Source organism: Parasteatoda tepidariorum, chromosome 7 (assembly GCF_982258835.1).
Source record: "Parasteatoda tepidariorum strain Cologne lab strain chromosome 7, Ptep-v5.0, whole genome shotgun sequence".
In the NCBI taxonomy this organism is placed as follows: domain Eukaryota; kingdom Metazoa; phylum Arthropoda; class Arachnida; order Araneae; family Theridiidae; genus Parasteatoda; species Parasteatoda tepidariorum.
The window spans coordinates 66913946-66927911 of NC_141761.1; the positions used below are offsets into that span (position 1 = coordinate 66913946).

Consider the following 13966-nt stretch of genomic DNA (forward strand, 5'->3'; position numbering starts at 1 on the left):
AAGTAAATAATGAATGGAATGGCTTTATAAAAATATTGTTCCATGTTTCACTGCCTCGCAGCAATGCAGAAAATTAAGAAAAATTATATCGCCTACTTACAATAATAATGCTTCCCTACCGAAACTTATTAAATGTTATAATATTTATTCATGACTTTCCTGGGGGAAAATAAATAGCTTATAGAAAGGCTATGAAAAAAAAATAATATCTGGTCTGCAAACTCCAAAAACACTTTAAATTTTGGTAATTACAAATTTACCAAAATTATAGTTATTTTACAAACTAGAAAAGTTTTCGGTTTTTAAAATTTAAAAGGTTGCAATTTTTCCATTCCATAAATAGTTCTAATTACACCAATAGCTGGGATAGTTTGTTTTTTCACGGTAAGGAAAAAAAAAATAGCTAGTACACAAGACCACACATCATCCAAACATGAACAAGCACTTAGCCCTGTTTTTAAGGCTTTAATGTAAATACACAAGAACACTAAAGTATTATGAAATTTTTGTTTAAATCAGTAAATGAAGAAAAATATGAAAATATTCGCATGTATTGTAAAATTCTTTAAAAAAAAGGAAGTAAAAGAACATTAGTGGACATAATTAATATTCAGGAGAGAAAAATACAAACGGTATCAAAATATAATGAATCGCTGCTTAGGAACGCAACACTGAAAATATTGAAACCAGTTTGATTGCCAGATGAAATAGAAAGAATGAGAAATGTGATTATTATAAATTTCACGAAATTTCATCACGATAAATTAAAAAATAAAAATAAGTTGTAATACTTAGAGTTAAGCTTCTCTTTGTTACTTCAGACTGTCAAACTGGTTTTGATGTTCTCAGACCTGATTCCTTAGTTGATTCACTAGATTTTGAAACTATTAGTCTTTTTTTATTGCTTTAACATTAATCTGTAATTCCTAATTAATACACTTTTTGAAACTTTTTTTTGCAATATTCTAAAAATTTATATTGAGAGTAATTATGCAATATCTTATGTATTTAATAACGAGAAATTTTTCGAATTCATATTAAAAGTGTGTAATGTAATTTTTATTCACAATTTTTTGCTCTTTTACATTGATAGAACAAAGTATGCAATCAATGTGTTATTTTAATTTCTCTTCCCTGACCCTCCTTTGCCATTCATGGAGAAGAGTTTTCTGAGTAGAAATTTCTGCACTGCAAACTTTAATTAGTGTAGTTATAGTTAATTAAAATATAAGAAAACTAACCCGCATTAGCATTACAGGGAGAAGAAAAACACGAAAACCTCCCAGGGTTAGCCAGCATACCATCTATATGAATACATCTCCTATATAACCATAATTTTCTTTATTTTTGAATTTGATAAAATTTTGAAAAGTAAACTTGTCTCAATCTGTTGTTATGTTGTAAGTTTTAATGAAAATCAATAAATGCCTTTTCTTTCAAAAATTTCGGTATCGTACTTTTTTATAAATTAATTTCGATTATTTTGATAAATATTTATATTAATTACAGTGAGCAGCTTCACAAATCTATATATTAAAATATAAAATAGCATAGAATTGATTTATTTTGTTGTTTTTAATGATCCATCGAAATGATCTATTAGAAAAATAAATATAAACTGTCACTTCAGCTTATTAGTCGTAAATGTTATAATTTATTTTTACGACAGAAATGATGGTATTTTTTATGAACCCTCAAAACTGAAATGAAAGAGTTGCATCAATTTTCTTATAATTTCACTTCTACGTTCAGAAAAGTATAAAGCTTATCAAAGATAGTTGTTAAAGAAATTCTTAGAAATAAGTTATACTTTTGTAAATTATTTATTTGTCCTTTTATTTACGACATTTACAAATAAAATGCGTTTATTACCCACTTTTATCATTATTCTTTGTTATTATTATTATGGTTATAATAATTTTAAGTTAAAGGTTTAAAATTAAAAGTGAAGTTCCTTTATTATATAAAGTAATCACAAGATATTACTTGATAAAAATTATTTGATAAAATATAAATACCGTTTAACAACCAAAAGCTGATAAATAAAATATATTCGCTTTTTAATAAGTTATATTTTCCTTTAGTCCTTAAAAATAAACTTCATATAAAACTGCTCTCTCAAAATATGCAGTTTAATAAATTTATACTAAATAACTGCTTTAGATCAATAAGGAATTTTTTTTTCTTTCTTTTGTATTATTGTTAAATAATATCTTTGGCGATAAGTTTTTAAAGTAACTATAATTAAGTAGAAATAATGTAAGTAAAAATGATAAATATGAGTTTGTGGGTGAAGATCAAGCAATATTGGAGCAAACAAGTTCGCAAGTTAACGTTATGTTAGTATTGTGCTTATGTTAGCTCTTTGCTCCAAAAATAGATGATAAGGGGACCCGGAATCCCGCAGAATCCTGTATATCGCCCATGTTAAATAGGTCATTTTTACTGTACCTTTTCTCAGAATTTTACAAAGATAACAGCTTGAAATTTTTTAGACATATTTTTATAACATTTGAGCATAATTTAACATGAGCTTTTATAAATTTTTTAGTTCAAACTTTAAAAAAAAATTTTTTAGTGCAGCTATGTCAAAAAAAGGCAAAAAACTGAAGATTTTCAGCTTTAAAAATTTTTTAAACATTACCTAATCAATTTTTCCACAAAAGCTCATGTTAAATTAAACTATAACACTTTATACATATTGTGTAATTTTTTTAGCTTTGTAACTTTTTTAGTTTTTCAGAAAAGGTACATCGAGTACACAAAAAAATCATTTTGAGATACGAGGCAAAATGTCTAATTTTACATTAAAAAAACTAATAAAAACTTTTAACCATGATTTTTTTCATAATTTTTCTAGTTATTATATGTATATACACTTATTACACAGATTAAAGTAAATTAAGATGGTAATATTTTTATTTTAAATCCAAAAAATGTGTTGAAAGTGAAGCGATTTTTGTCGAAAAAACACTCATATTTTAAGAATTCCTATTATAAAAATAGATGATTTATAATTTAAAAATATAGGCACATTAGCAATGGTAATTATAGATAATACAATAATGAACACAAATAAAGGAAAGTTTAGCAATAAATGATATTTAAATTACTGTGGAAATTAATATCCACCAGGACAATAGTCATCACAAGAATCTTCCTCTTCCATGACATTAATATGTTTCTGTGTCCTTCTTTCTGAAGCTTCACAATCTCGTTGAGCATTTCTTAGTCTTTCATCATCAATAGACTGCATTGCACTGACACAATATTGTCCTGGGAGAATTTTTAGCTTCTGTAGCACCTGGCACCGCACAATATTGCCTTCATTGAAAACACTCACAGCTTCGAACACACCAAACTGCAAAGTGTCTATGTGCACAAATACATTTTTGGGTATTCGTGACCAGATAACACTATTCAGAGATTCATTGGGATTCTGAGTTTTCCCATGAAGGCATTTTTTTAACAAGTCAGGGTGGGCTAAATCTTTAAAAACAGGCCTTATTGCCTCCATCACAGCTGCCGGCAAACTATCCTTATGGATGTAAGGCACACCAGAAACCAAAGCTTTCTGGTAACCACACCAAGATTCTATTCCAGTTGGGCACAATCCATGTTGTGGTTTTTGGTCAGTAGAATACTTGTGGAAAAATATAGCCCACACTGCTTGACGCATGTCGTCCAAATTTCCAACATTCCGTCGGATAGCCAATCCATAATATGTCTGTAGCTTGTCAATCTGTGAGTCTGTCAAGCGACTTCTTCCACCAAGCACTTTATTATCACTGAGCTTCTCCCCTTTCATCTTTTTCACCAGGCGACGAAGACGACATCCCATCCTTTTCTGCACATGGCCAACGCACTCCAACTTCTCTACTGGATATTCGTCTCCATATACATTCTCTTTTTCAATGTTTGTAAAAGCCTTTGAATCTCCATCACCTAAGTATTTCACATATTTTAATGAATGTAATGGGACACTGCGTTTGAATATTGCTAGAGCTCCATCCACTTCCATTTTGCCACTGTTTCCTTCAAAGTTCTTTTTGCATTTATCAGTATGATTTTTTTTATCCAAACAAACACAATGTTTAGACAGCACCTCAACATCTATTACTTTTCCTGTGTCCACACTTGTAGCAGAAACAACTCCATTTTTTGAAGAAAAACCGCTTCGTTTTTGCCACGTTCCATCAATAGCAACAGCGATGTTATGGTTATCGATATCCTCTGAATTTTCAGAAATAACCTCTTTTGCTGCTCGACTCATAGTCTCTGCACAAACATCAGAAACTACTGATTTGAGCATCAAATTATATTTGCCAAATTTTGTGGGAGGAGGTGGCAGGTTCATCAATCCACAAAATACTTGACCTGCAGAAGCACCTTTGCCTATTGCTCTAAGGCTATACACAAGCCTGGTATTGAGGGCATAAAAGGTATCACCGTTAGCACTCTCATGCATAGAAGAACTGCAAAAATTATGTAAAAAACTACAGTTTTCACAAAACATTTGTAGTTTTACAGCTAACCCACAGTCTTTACCAACAAGATTGATTTTTACCGACTTATGTCCACAGTTCTTGCAAGCAACATTTTCCAATGCTTCTGATAACAAACCAAGTTCAATAATTATATTTTTTGATGTTTGTTCATCCTTTAGACTTTCAAACAAATTACCGCTACTTAGTTTACGGCTAGATGATGAATCGTCTAATGAAATTTTATCAACATTAACATGACTACGTTGTGCTTTTGATTTACTTCCTAAGAAATTGAAAGCCTTACGCTTTTTAAAAACATTTGTAGTTCGACCCATGGCATAAAACTGAATCAAAACACGCGATTCGAAATATCAAATAAAACAACTTATTGATAACTTATTTAACAAAAACAAATAGATTTTTCAACGTAATAAATATAAAACAAAACAAAAATATAATATTAACAAATAAAGAACTAAAACGAACAAATGGTTTTTAAAATATCAAAACAGCACGTTTGCTTCGCAATATTTCAAAAAGATAAACAGAGAGAGAGAAGTGAAAGTTAAAGTAAAACAATCCTTAAAATATAGAAGAAGTAGTCTTATAAAGCTAAAAGCTTAAATAAGTAAAAATTATTAGCTGTATCTTTACTGTACAATTTGAAACGAAACTAAATCGAAGAGATGTCAAATGTCGTCTGCATTGAAACCGAAACCATTTGGTCTGCTCGAGTTTTTTGACATAGTTGAGTGTTTTGAAAAATAAATTAAAATACTTCTACTAATCGGAGAAATATAAACTTGGTATCGTTGGAAAGAAGAAAGTTCAAATTATTTAATGAAATAAAAAAAGTATTTTCGAAAATTTTGATATTTTTAACTTTCCGGGTCCCCATAAGTCGGCCTGTCTAATTCAGGGGCTCTAATCCGAGCTAAATTATTAGAATATCAGAATTAGAATTATTAGAAAACTAGATCTGCCTTAATATGATTTAAAATTTTGTGATCATTAAATCGAATAATTTTTAATTTTGATGTTTCAATTTGTTTGTGACAAATAACAAATATCCCCTATGTTTATTTTTTAAGATCGAATCATAATTCCAGATCGGAGTTATTTATACAATAATAAATGTAGTTAGCAAAATTAATAATTAAAATGAAGTGAGTTTCCAGTGAAGGTTAATTTAGTTCATTCAAATTGCGAAATTCAAATATTTAAGCCTAAATCAAATTTACATAGTAAGCAACCATATTTGCTTGAACAATGGATTAAATGTCAACATAGTTTTTAAAAGTGGTAGAATTTAATTAGTTTCAAAACGGTGCAACAATCTTTAAAAAAAAAATTGAAAAAAAATAATTAAAATTAAAAAAAAGGTTGTGAAAAATATTTGTATTTGAATTGTAATTGAAGGAAAAAAATTAAATAAGTAATAAAAAAAAAAATCTTGAACTCAAGGTTTTACTTTAACATAAAAAGTTTCACAAATTAGCAAATCAGTTTTTTAAAAAAATTAACAAACTTTATTTGATTTATAGAGAAAATATATATTTATTTCTAATGCAGTTACTTTATATGAATTACTTTCATATGACTACATAGTAAAATCTTATAAATTTAAATACTCTGGTTATTATTAGTTCTCTAAATAATCAAGTCAAAATAATAAACAATTCAAGATATAATTAGAAAAAGTGCATGTTAAATAAAATGATAAAACCACTTTGAAAATAAATAAAGCCGTTTTAGAGGGGAAAAAAAATATTTTTTCAGTTTTTCTTAGAACGAGAAAAAGCATGATATAAGATGTAGAGGAAAGCTAGTTGACCCCCGCAGGATGCAATCCCCCTTTTCTGTGGCAGTGGTTAGTCGATTAGTTTCGGGTTACTTAACACGAGTTTCATAGATATAAGGAACCCGTGAGAGGAAGTGAAGGTCCTATCTTCCCGGTGGCAGCGAAAAATGGGTTACCTTTCTCAATCATTGTGGCGACTTTTTCTATCTGGTAAATCGCCACATTGCCAGTGTTCGTGTGCATATTTGTTGTGGTTATTATTCGCAACAAATAACCACAACAAATATTCGTGTGCATATTTGTTGTGGTTATTATCGCGCCAGTGTTAATCGGAAGCACGAAACAATCTATTCCATCCAGTAAAGGCTCTATTCCATCCAGTATAGAGCCTTTACTGGATGGAATAGATTGTTTCGTGCTTCCGATAAATCTACCCGATCTATCCAGCGATGAAATAACTTAAATTTACAAGAAATACCTGCGTACACATATTTACAAAAGCAACCATTTTATTTTCGTAGAACACATCTTGCACAACATTCTTTCTGTTGCCACTCACACTTTTCATATATACACAGGTTAATATCAAGTTATTAATATTTACACTTTAAATGAATGACGTCATCTTATGAGAGTCACGTAACACTCCCACCTTTTGATTATGTGTATTCCAATAATCAAAACAACAAAAATCTAATATAAATTTAAAATTATGTGTCCAAATATCTTGATGGTATCTTAACAGTTCGGCCACTTCTTGTGGTAACGATGTTTCGTAAGGTACTTGAGAAATTATTATGCTTGTCACCTTCATTTGAAGTTGCACTTTCGTTTGGAGTTGAACCTTCATTTGGTGTCGAACGTATTTCCAGCGGATAAAACCGCTGCACTGGCCTCAAAAACTCGGTATGTGCTGTTTTTAGTCGAGCCACGCGTATCCTTTTATCTTTACCAGGATAGACGGCAATAACTTTAGCCATCGGCCAGTGTACTCTTTTCTTTAAGTCATCTTCGATTAACACAATCTCGCCAACCTTTAGATCATAATAGTTATTCTTCTTGCACGGTTGAAGGAGTGTCGCTAGGTATTCGCGGCGAAATCTTTTTCTCAACTGTTCTCTTAACGTCTGTTGATATCTATAGCGTTTTTTTAAGATCCATTGTATCCAGCTGATCTAAATCAAGTACTCCCACCGTCGAGATCTCTTGTAAAAACATGGACGGAGAAAGAGGTATTAAGTCATCCAGATCTTCTGAGAGGTATGTAAGAGGTCTTGAATTGATAACTGACTCGCAGTCACATTAAACACTACTCAATTCTTCGTATGAAAGGCACGCTTTCCCCAAAATTTTTCGAAGAATATTTTTTACCAATTTCACCATAATCTCCCAAAAGCCTCCCCACCAGGGAGCGGATGGTGGATTAAATTTCCATTCAATTTTGTATACTGATGTTTCAGCTTCAATTGACTTCCAATCTAAGGACTGAAGTAGATTCTCAGCTCCTATAAAATTACTCCCGTTGTCACAATAGATGATATGACGTCTTCCTCGGCGAGCAATGAATCGTCGTAAACTCAAAAGGAACGCCTTAGTTGAAAGTGACAGCACAAGTTCGAGATGTATTAATCGATAAACGGCACATGTGTAGATGACAATCCAACTTTCACACCTTCCTTTAAATGAAGAGGTCCGGCAAGATCTATCCCGACCACTTCAAAAACAGAAGCTTCTTTAACTCTGTCTTCAGGTAAACCTACGGGAATAGTTTTAATACTTCGTGCATTATATCGTTTGCATCTAACACAGGTTTTGAGGATGCGACGAACTGCTCGACGTCCATTAATAATCCAATAATTTTCTCTTAAATTGGACAGTAAAATTTGCAGTCCAGCATGTAAACATTTCAAATGCTTCTCCTTGATTAGCGTATCAACCAACATAAGTTTTTCTGGAAGCAGAATAGGCAATCTAAAATTCTCGGTATCATTTCTCTCTGTCAATTTTGTTTTAATTCTATACATTCCTTTTTCATCTTTGAAGACATTCAATGATTTTAAGCTTTTTATATAATCTGCAGTAAATGCTTCATTTTGAATAACTTTTATAAGTTTGATTTCTGCATTTTCTACTTCAGCCAGAGTTAGTCCACCTTTTTGCCTATCTTTTTCAGACAGTTTGCAATTTTCAAGGAATCTCAGAATCCATCCAACCATTCTGACATTTTTTGTGTAGCTTGAAAAATAAGAAAAAAACTGGTTTGTTCCAAGCAAATTTTTACTTACGAGTATGGTTGTTCTTTTCTCCTTTTCCTTGTTGATAACGTCTTCATCAATTTTATATTCAGATAGAGGCCATGTGTTTTCAGGTAATTTCAACCAGGAAGGACCTTCCCACCACCTTGAACTCAATAATTTTGTTACCGAGCAGCCGCGTGATGGTAGATCAGCTGGATTAGAGTGACCGGGAACGTGTCGCCAATTTCCTGATGAAAGAGCACGGATTTCTTTCACTCTATTTCTGACAAACACACTCCATGGCTCATCTTTCTGGATCCATTGTAAAGCAGTTGTAGAATCGGACCAATAATGAATCTTGACATTTTCGATTTCCAAGCTTTTCTTAACGAAATCTGCTAGACGAGTACCAATGCAACAGCTTAGAAGTTCAAGTCTGGGAATAGATATTCTTTTTAAAGGTGCTATTCTTGATTTAGCAAGTAACAATTGTACTGTTGTTTGATATTCCGTCTCACATCTAATGAAAACAACAGCTGCATATGACAGACCGCTAGCGTCGCAAAATACATGAAGACTTAAGCTACTATTTCTCAAAATAGCGTGACGGGGAATTTTCACTGTATGCAGTATATTCAGATCTTCCAACCATTTGAGAAATTTCTTTTTTACATCCTCAGAAACTTTTGAATCCCAACCTAATTTTGATTGCCAACTTGTTTGTAATAAAATCTTCGGATATAACATAATTGGACAAGTAAATCCGATTGGATCAAACACTCGATTAGCAAAAGATAATATTACTCTTCTGGTGATAATTTCTGGAGGATCAATAATTGTTCGAGTGTCACAAAACAATACGTCCTCTGATCTGTCCCACAGAAGACCCAACACAGGTGACGGTTCAAATTTTTCAGTTAAGTTTTCTTTCTCTGTAAATTCCCAACCTCGCAGTTCGAATTTTGCTGCAGCCATTAAGTCTGTCGAACATTGAATGAACTCTTTTAACTCTTGTTCAAAATCTACAGACGTGACACAGTTGTCAACGTAGAAGGATTTTTTCAACTTCATAGCCACATCTTGGACATTGGAGGATTCATACTTGTTCAAATGATGTTGAATAACAGCTCCCAGCAAAAAGGGACTGCAATTTAAACCAAAGACAACTCTGGCGTGTTGAAAAACTTTAACTGTTTTCGCTTCCTAATCCTCCCACCACAGAAATTTTAAATATTTTCTATCGTCTTCATTTACGGATATCTGGAGAAAAGCCTTCTTTATATCTGATATAACTCCAATTTTCTTTTCTCGAAATTTTATTAGTAAGGTGGGGATCATTTTTAACAAATTTGGTCCTTTCATTAGGTAGTCATTTAACGATAAGTTATCTCTTGTTTTACAAGAAGCGTCAAAAACTGGTCTGACATTCGTGGTGGAATTGGACTTGAAAACTCCTCTATGAGGAAGATAATGGCCGGTACCTTCGTTTGATTCTTCAATGAAACCTTCTTTTATCCATTCTCCAAAAACTGCATTATAACTATCCAAACGGTTATCCTTGATAAGTTTAGTTGTCATCATTTTCAATCTTCTGCCCGCAATACCTCTGTTACTGAGCATATCGTTTACATCTTTCACCCATGGAAGAATAATTTCATATCTACCATCTGGGTTTATTTTGACAGTTCTGGAAAAGTGTTCCGTTGCTAGAACATCGTATTCTTCTGAAGTAATTGTCTCGCAAGGATCAGATATACCAATTGTTTCCAATTCCCATAAGTCAGTAACCGAAGTATTTTGAATGAAAAGTGATGTTGAGATAAGCCCAGTGGAACTATAAGTATGGTTTGTTTTTCCCATTACAGTCCAACCAAGGTACGTTTCCATTGCTACCAGTCCGCACTTTAATTGCATGGTTTGACCAGTGTATAGTTTTCCAATATAATCCGCTCCTATCAAAAGTTCGATTTGTTGAGAATCTTTACCTACATCAGAGATATGGATTCCTTTACTTCGTAATTCAGCTAACCAAGAACCATTTTTCAAACTTGGCCATATATTACCTTGGCCATATATTATTATATATATAACATCCATATATTACCTGTTGGTCTAAAACTTGAATTTCGAACTTGTTATTTTTCTTCATATCCACAATGTGTATTTTTTATGTTCCTTTCTGGAACTAGCTCCACCAAAGACTACGTGTGTTAAAGTTTCGTATTTGTTGGTCTTCCATCCCATTTCATTTATTGTTGATTTCAGGATGTACGACCGTTGAGATCCTGTATCACATAGTGCTCTAACAGTTTTCCGTCGTCCATTGGCTTCAATAACTACCATAAGGGTTTGCAATAAGACTTCAGGTTGACTTTGATTCGACAAAGTAGTATTTTCTTCAGCTGATGTGTCCACAGCCGGTGTCTGATTTATTTGGCTCAAGTCTGGGCACATTACAGGCCAATGTCTTTTGTTACAAACAATACATCGAATATTAGCCCTGCAGTGTTTCGAGCGATGTCCCACCTTCAGACATAAAAAACAGGCCTTTTGTTTCTTTATTATTTCCTGTTTCTCATCTAATGATAAATTCTTTCCTTTAAAACAATTTTCTGAATTATGTTGCTATCCGCAAAAAATGCAGTTGCGTTTAAAATGTGGTGCTATTGGCTTATTCTCAGAGAGCAAATCATTTGCAGTAAAAGCAGGAGTTGATATTTCGAAATCTTTGTCTCTTTTACGATGCGAAGAGTCATTATTTTTAAAACCAGTTTTTGCCATAGAAATACGTTCTTCGCCTTCGACTCTCAAAAATGTTAATAACTGCGATAATTTATTGCCATAGGAATCACTTGAATCATTTTCCTTAGTCATTACAGGATTTCTCAGCCACACTCTTAATAAATCCTCTGGAATACATGATTCCACAAGCGGAAACAACATTGCTGCGTATTTCTCTTTTGTTACGCCAATAGACTCCAGTGAACGCAGATATGACTCCAATTTATCGTAAAGTTGCATTATGTTCATCTTTGCTTTTGTGTTCATTACATTTTTCCCCACTAAATTTAATAATTCTCTTACGTAATATTCGACGAGAAGTTCTTCCCGCCCAAATCTCGTTTTTAAACTTTCTACCACTTTGGCATAATTATCAGCAGACGGCGGATAACTGTCCATAATTTCTCTTGCTCTACTTCCGACAACCATGCATTGAATGAGATATTGGAATTTGTCCTCGTCACTCATACCTTCATCATCATGGATTCGACTAAATTGGCTCCAAAAACTTAACCAATCCTTGACTTCCTGTAAAAGTGTGCACGTGAACATTTATTATATTCTTATTACATATTTAGTATTCCATGTTTTGGCAACAACGTTTCTTGTGTACGATATAGATTTTGAGTTTTTAGAATAACGGTGTGTGTAAATTTTAATAAAAGTTTTTGTTTTTCTTTTAAAAGTTGTTTCTTACATTATCAGAAGTGGGATAAACAGGCAACTGTAATTAATTTTGAGTTTTGAGTTTGAAATGGCATTTTTATCGCGACTTCGTAAAGATCAGTTACGTTACATAGCTAATGAGTTATCTGAAGATGTTTCGACTACTACTTTTAAAATCCCTGACTTGAGAAAGTTAATATTGAATAGTGAGAAATACGATGAAGAAATGGTTCGAGGAATGGTAGAAAATTTAGTTGAAGACGCCGAGCGCCTTCGTCAAGAAGAGAAAGAGAAAGAAAAAGCCGATCGCCAACATGCATTGGAAAAAGAAAAAGCCGATCGCCAACATGCATTGGAAAAAGAAAAGGCCGATCACCAACATGCATTGGAAAAAGAAAAAGCCGATCGGGAACATGAATTGGAACTCAAGAAGTTAGATATTGCTGCTAAAACTTCAGAAGTAGTCGAAATTGAAGTAATAACATCGTCGCCAAAAGTTGATTGGCAGTCACATAACTGAGAAAGTTTTCTACGAGTAATGAGGATATCAGCCTTTATTTAGTACATTTCGAGAGAGTAATGAAAAGAGTACAAATGCCAAGTACATTGTGGATGGCATGTTTAATTAACCAGTTACCAAGTGAAATTATCCAAATGATAATGAGAGAACCAGAAGAACAGTCAGAAAATTATGACTATGTTAAATCTCTTTTGCTTAAGTGCTACAGACTAAGTCCTGAAAAATTTAGACAACTTTTTTATTCTCATGAGAATACTGATGGAAAGTCATGGAAAGAATATTACCACGAGCTTGAAACATATTTTAATGGGTGGACTGCAGGACTTAAAATAAGTAGTTTTGAGAGTTTAAAAGACCTGATCATCACAGATCGAATGAAAGCTCGGGTGCCGCCAGATATACGAGAACGTTACTTGGATCAGTGGACCGATATAATTTCACCCTATACATTAGCTGAAAAGGTAGATGAATTTATTGAACTCAAAGATGTTTTTAAGAATCATATTCAGTATAATAATAAATATAGTAACAATAAGTTTTTGAAAGAAGAAAATATCGCCAAGGGCAAACAAACAGAGCCAAGTCGAAGTACAACTAATAATCAAACTGTTTGCTACAATTGTTATGATACCGGCCATTTCGCCCGTGATTGTGTAAAGCCAAAACGTCCAAAGTTTTGTACTGCCTGCAAAACAGAAGGACATGGTACAAAGGAATGTCCAAGGAGAGCGTCTTTCCCATTAGTCAATGCAGTTTCGTTTTTACCCAGTTCCAGTAATAGTACAACGAAGAATATTATCATAGAAGAAGTAAATACTAGTGCTCTTATGGATACCGCTGCTGATATATCTATGTTAAAATATAGTTTTGCACAAACGCTTAATAAAAATATTCATAAAAATATAGTAACACGAATTCGAGGTATTGGAGGTGTAAGGGAGTCACTAGGAATTATCATACTTAATGTGACTATAGACAGGGTAAAGCTGAAGGAAGTTCTGTTTTATGTAGTAACTGATGATACATTTGAAGGCCCGGATGTTTTCATCGGAAACGACATCATTGACTCACCCGAGATAATAATGGTTAGAAATCAAGGCAGGTCCAAGTTAATTCACGTGGAAGAGCTGGATTTTTTGCATGATTTCCAGATTAATGAAATGCCTGATAGGGTTGTGTTGAAGACCCTCGAAAAGTGCGCGATTGAACCGCGTACAGTTCAATTGGTAACTGTCTTCAGTGCATGCAAATCTCAAAACGGATTTATTTCCTGCAGTGATCGAGATGGTCTAAGCAAGGATGTTACGCTTCCTATCCACGATGGTAAATCCCAAGTGCCCGTCGTGAATCCTAGTAGCGTAAAATTACAATTAAAGAAAAATCGTGTTATCTTGCGAGGAAATTTGGTATCTGAAAATAGTTACAATTCAATGGTTAAAGAAGATGTGGATTCAACCCCAGCCGTTTTATTAGC

General features: G+C 32.9%; 3 protein-coding genes across 3 annotated transcripts; all 3 read right to left on the bottom strand.

Annotated features, from left to right (window-relative positions):
* Positions 1–2897: 2897 nt before the first annotated feature.
* LOC147807214 (uncharacterized) lies at positions 2898–5329 on the bottom strand. Its single transcript, XM_087167965.1, has one exon. It carries the CDS (start codon positions 4820–4822, stop codon positions 3122–3124), a length of 1701 nt encoding a protein of 566 aa, XP_087024091.1. The 5' UTR covers positions 4823–5329; the 3' UTR covers positions 2898–3121.
* Positions 5330–7913: 2584 nt separating this feature from the next.
* LOC147807215 (uncharacterized) lies at positions 7914–10622 on the bottom strand. The gene is made up of 2 exons (XM_087168830.1): positions 9904–10622; positions 7914–9669 (listed from the first exon to the last, which is right to left on the bottom strand). The coding sequence occupies exons 1-2, from the start codon at positions 10620–10622 to the stop codon at positions 7914–7916; spliced, it is 2475 nt and encodes an 824-aa protein (XP_087024956.1).
* Positions 10623–11150: 528 nt separating this feature from the next.
* Positions 11151–11858, bottom strand: LOC147807216 (uncharacterized). The gene has a single exon (XM_087168831.1). It carries the CDS (start codon positions 11856–11858, stop codon positions 11151–11153), a length of 708 nt encoding a protein of 235 aa, XP_087024957.1.
* Positions 11859–13966: the final 2108 nt, after the last annotated feature.

Coding starts and splice junctions, on each gene's coding strand:
- LOC147807214 (XM_087167965.1), bottom strand. CDS start 4,822: ATGGGTCGAACTACAAATGTTTTTAAAAAGCGTAAGGCTTTCAATTTC.
- LOC147807215 (XM_087168830.1), bottom strand. CDS start 10,622: ATGGATGTTATATATATAATAATATATGGCCAAGGTAATATATGGCCA. Junction 9,670..9,903: donor AAAACAAGAGATAACTTATC/GTTAAATGACTA, acceptor TTTAAATTGCAG/TCCCTTTTTGCTGGGAGCTG.
- LOC147807216 (XM_087168831.1), bottom strand. CDS start 11,858: ATGTTCACGTGCACACTTTTACAGGAAGTCAAGGATTGGTTAAGTTTT.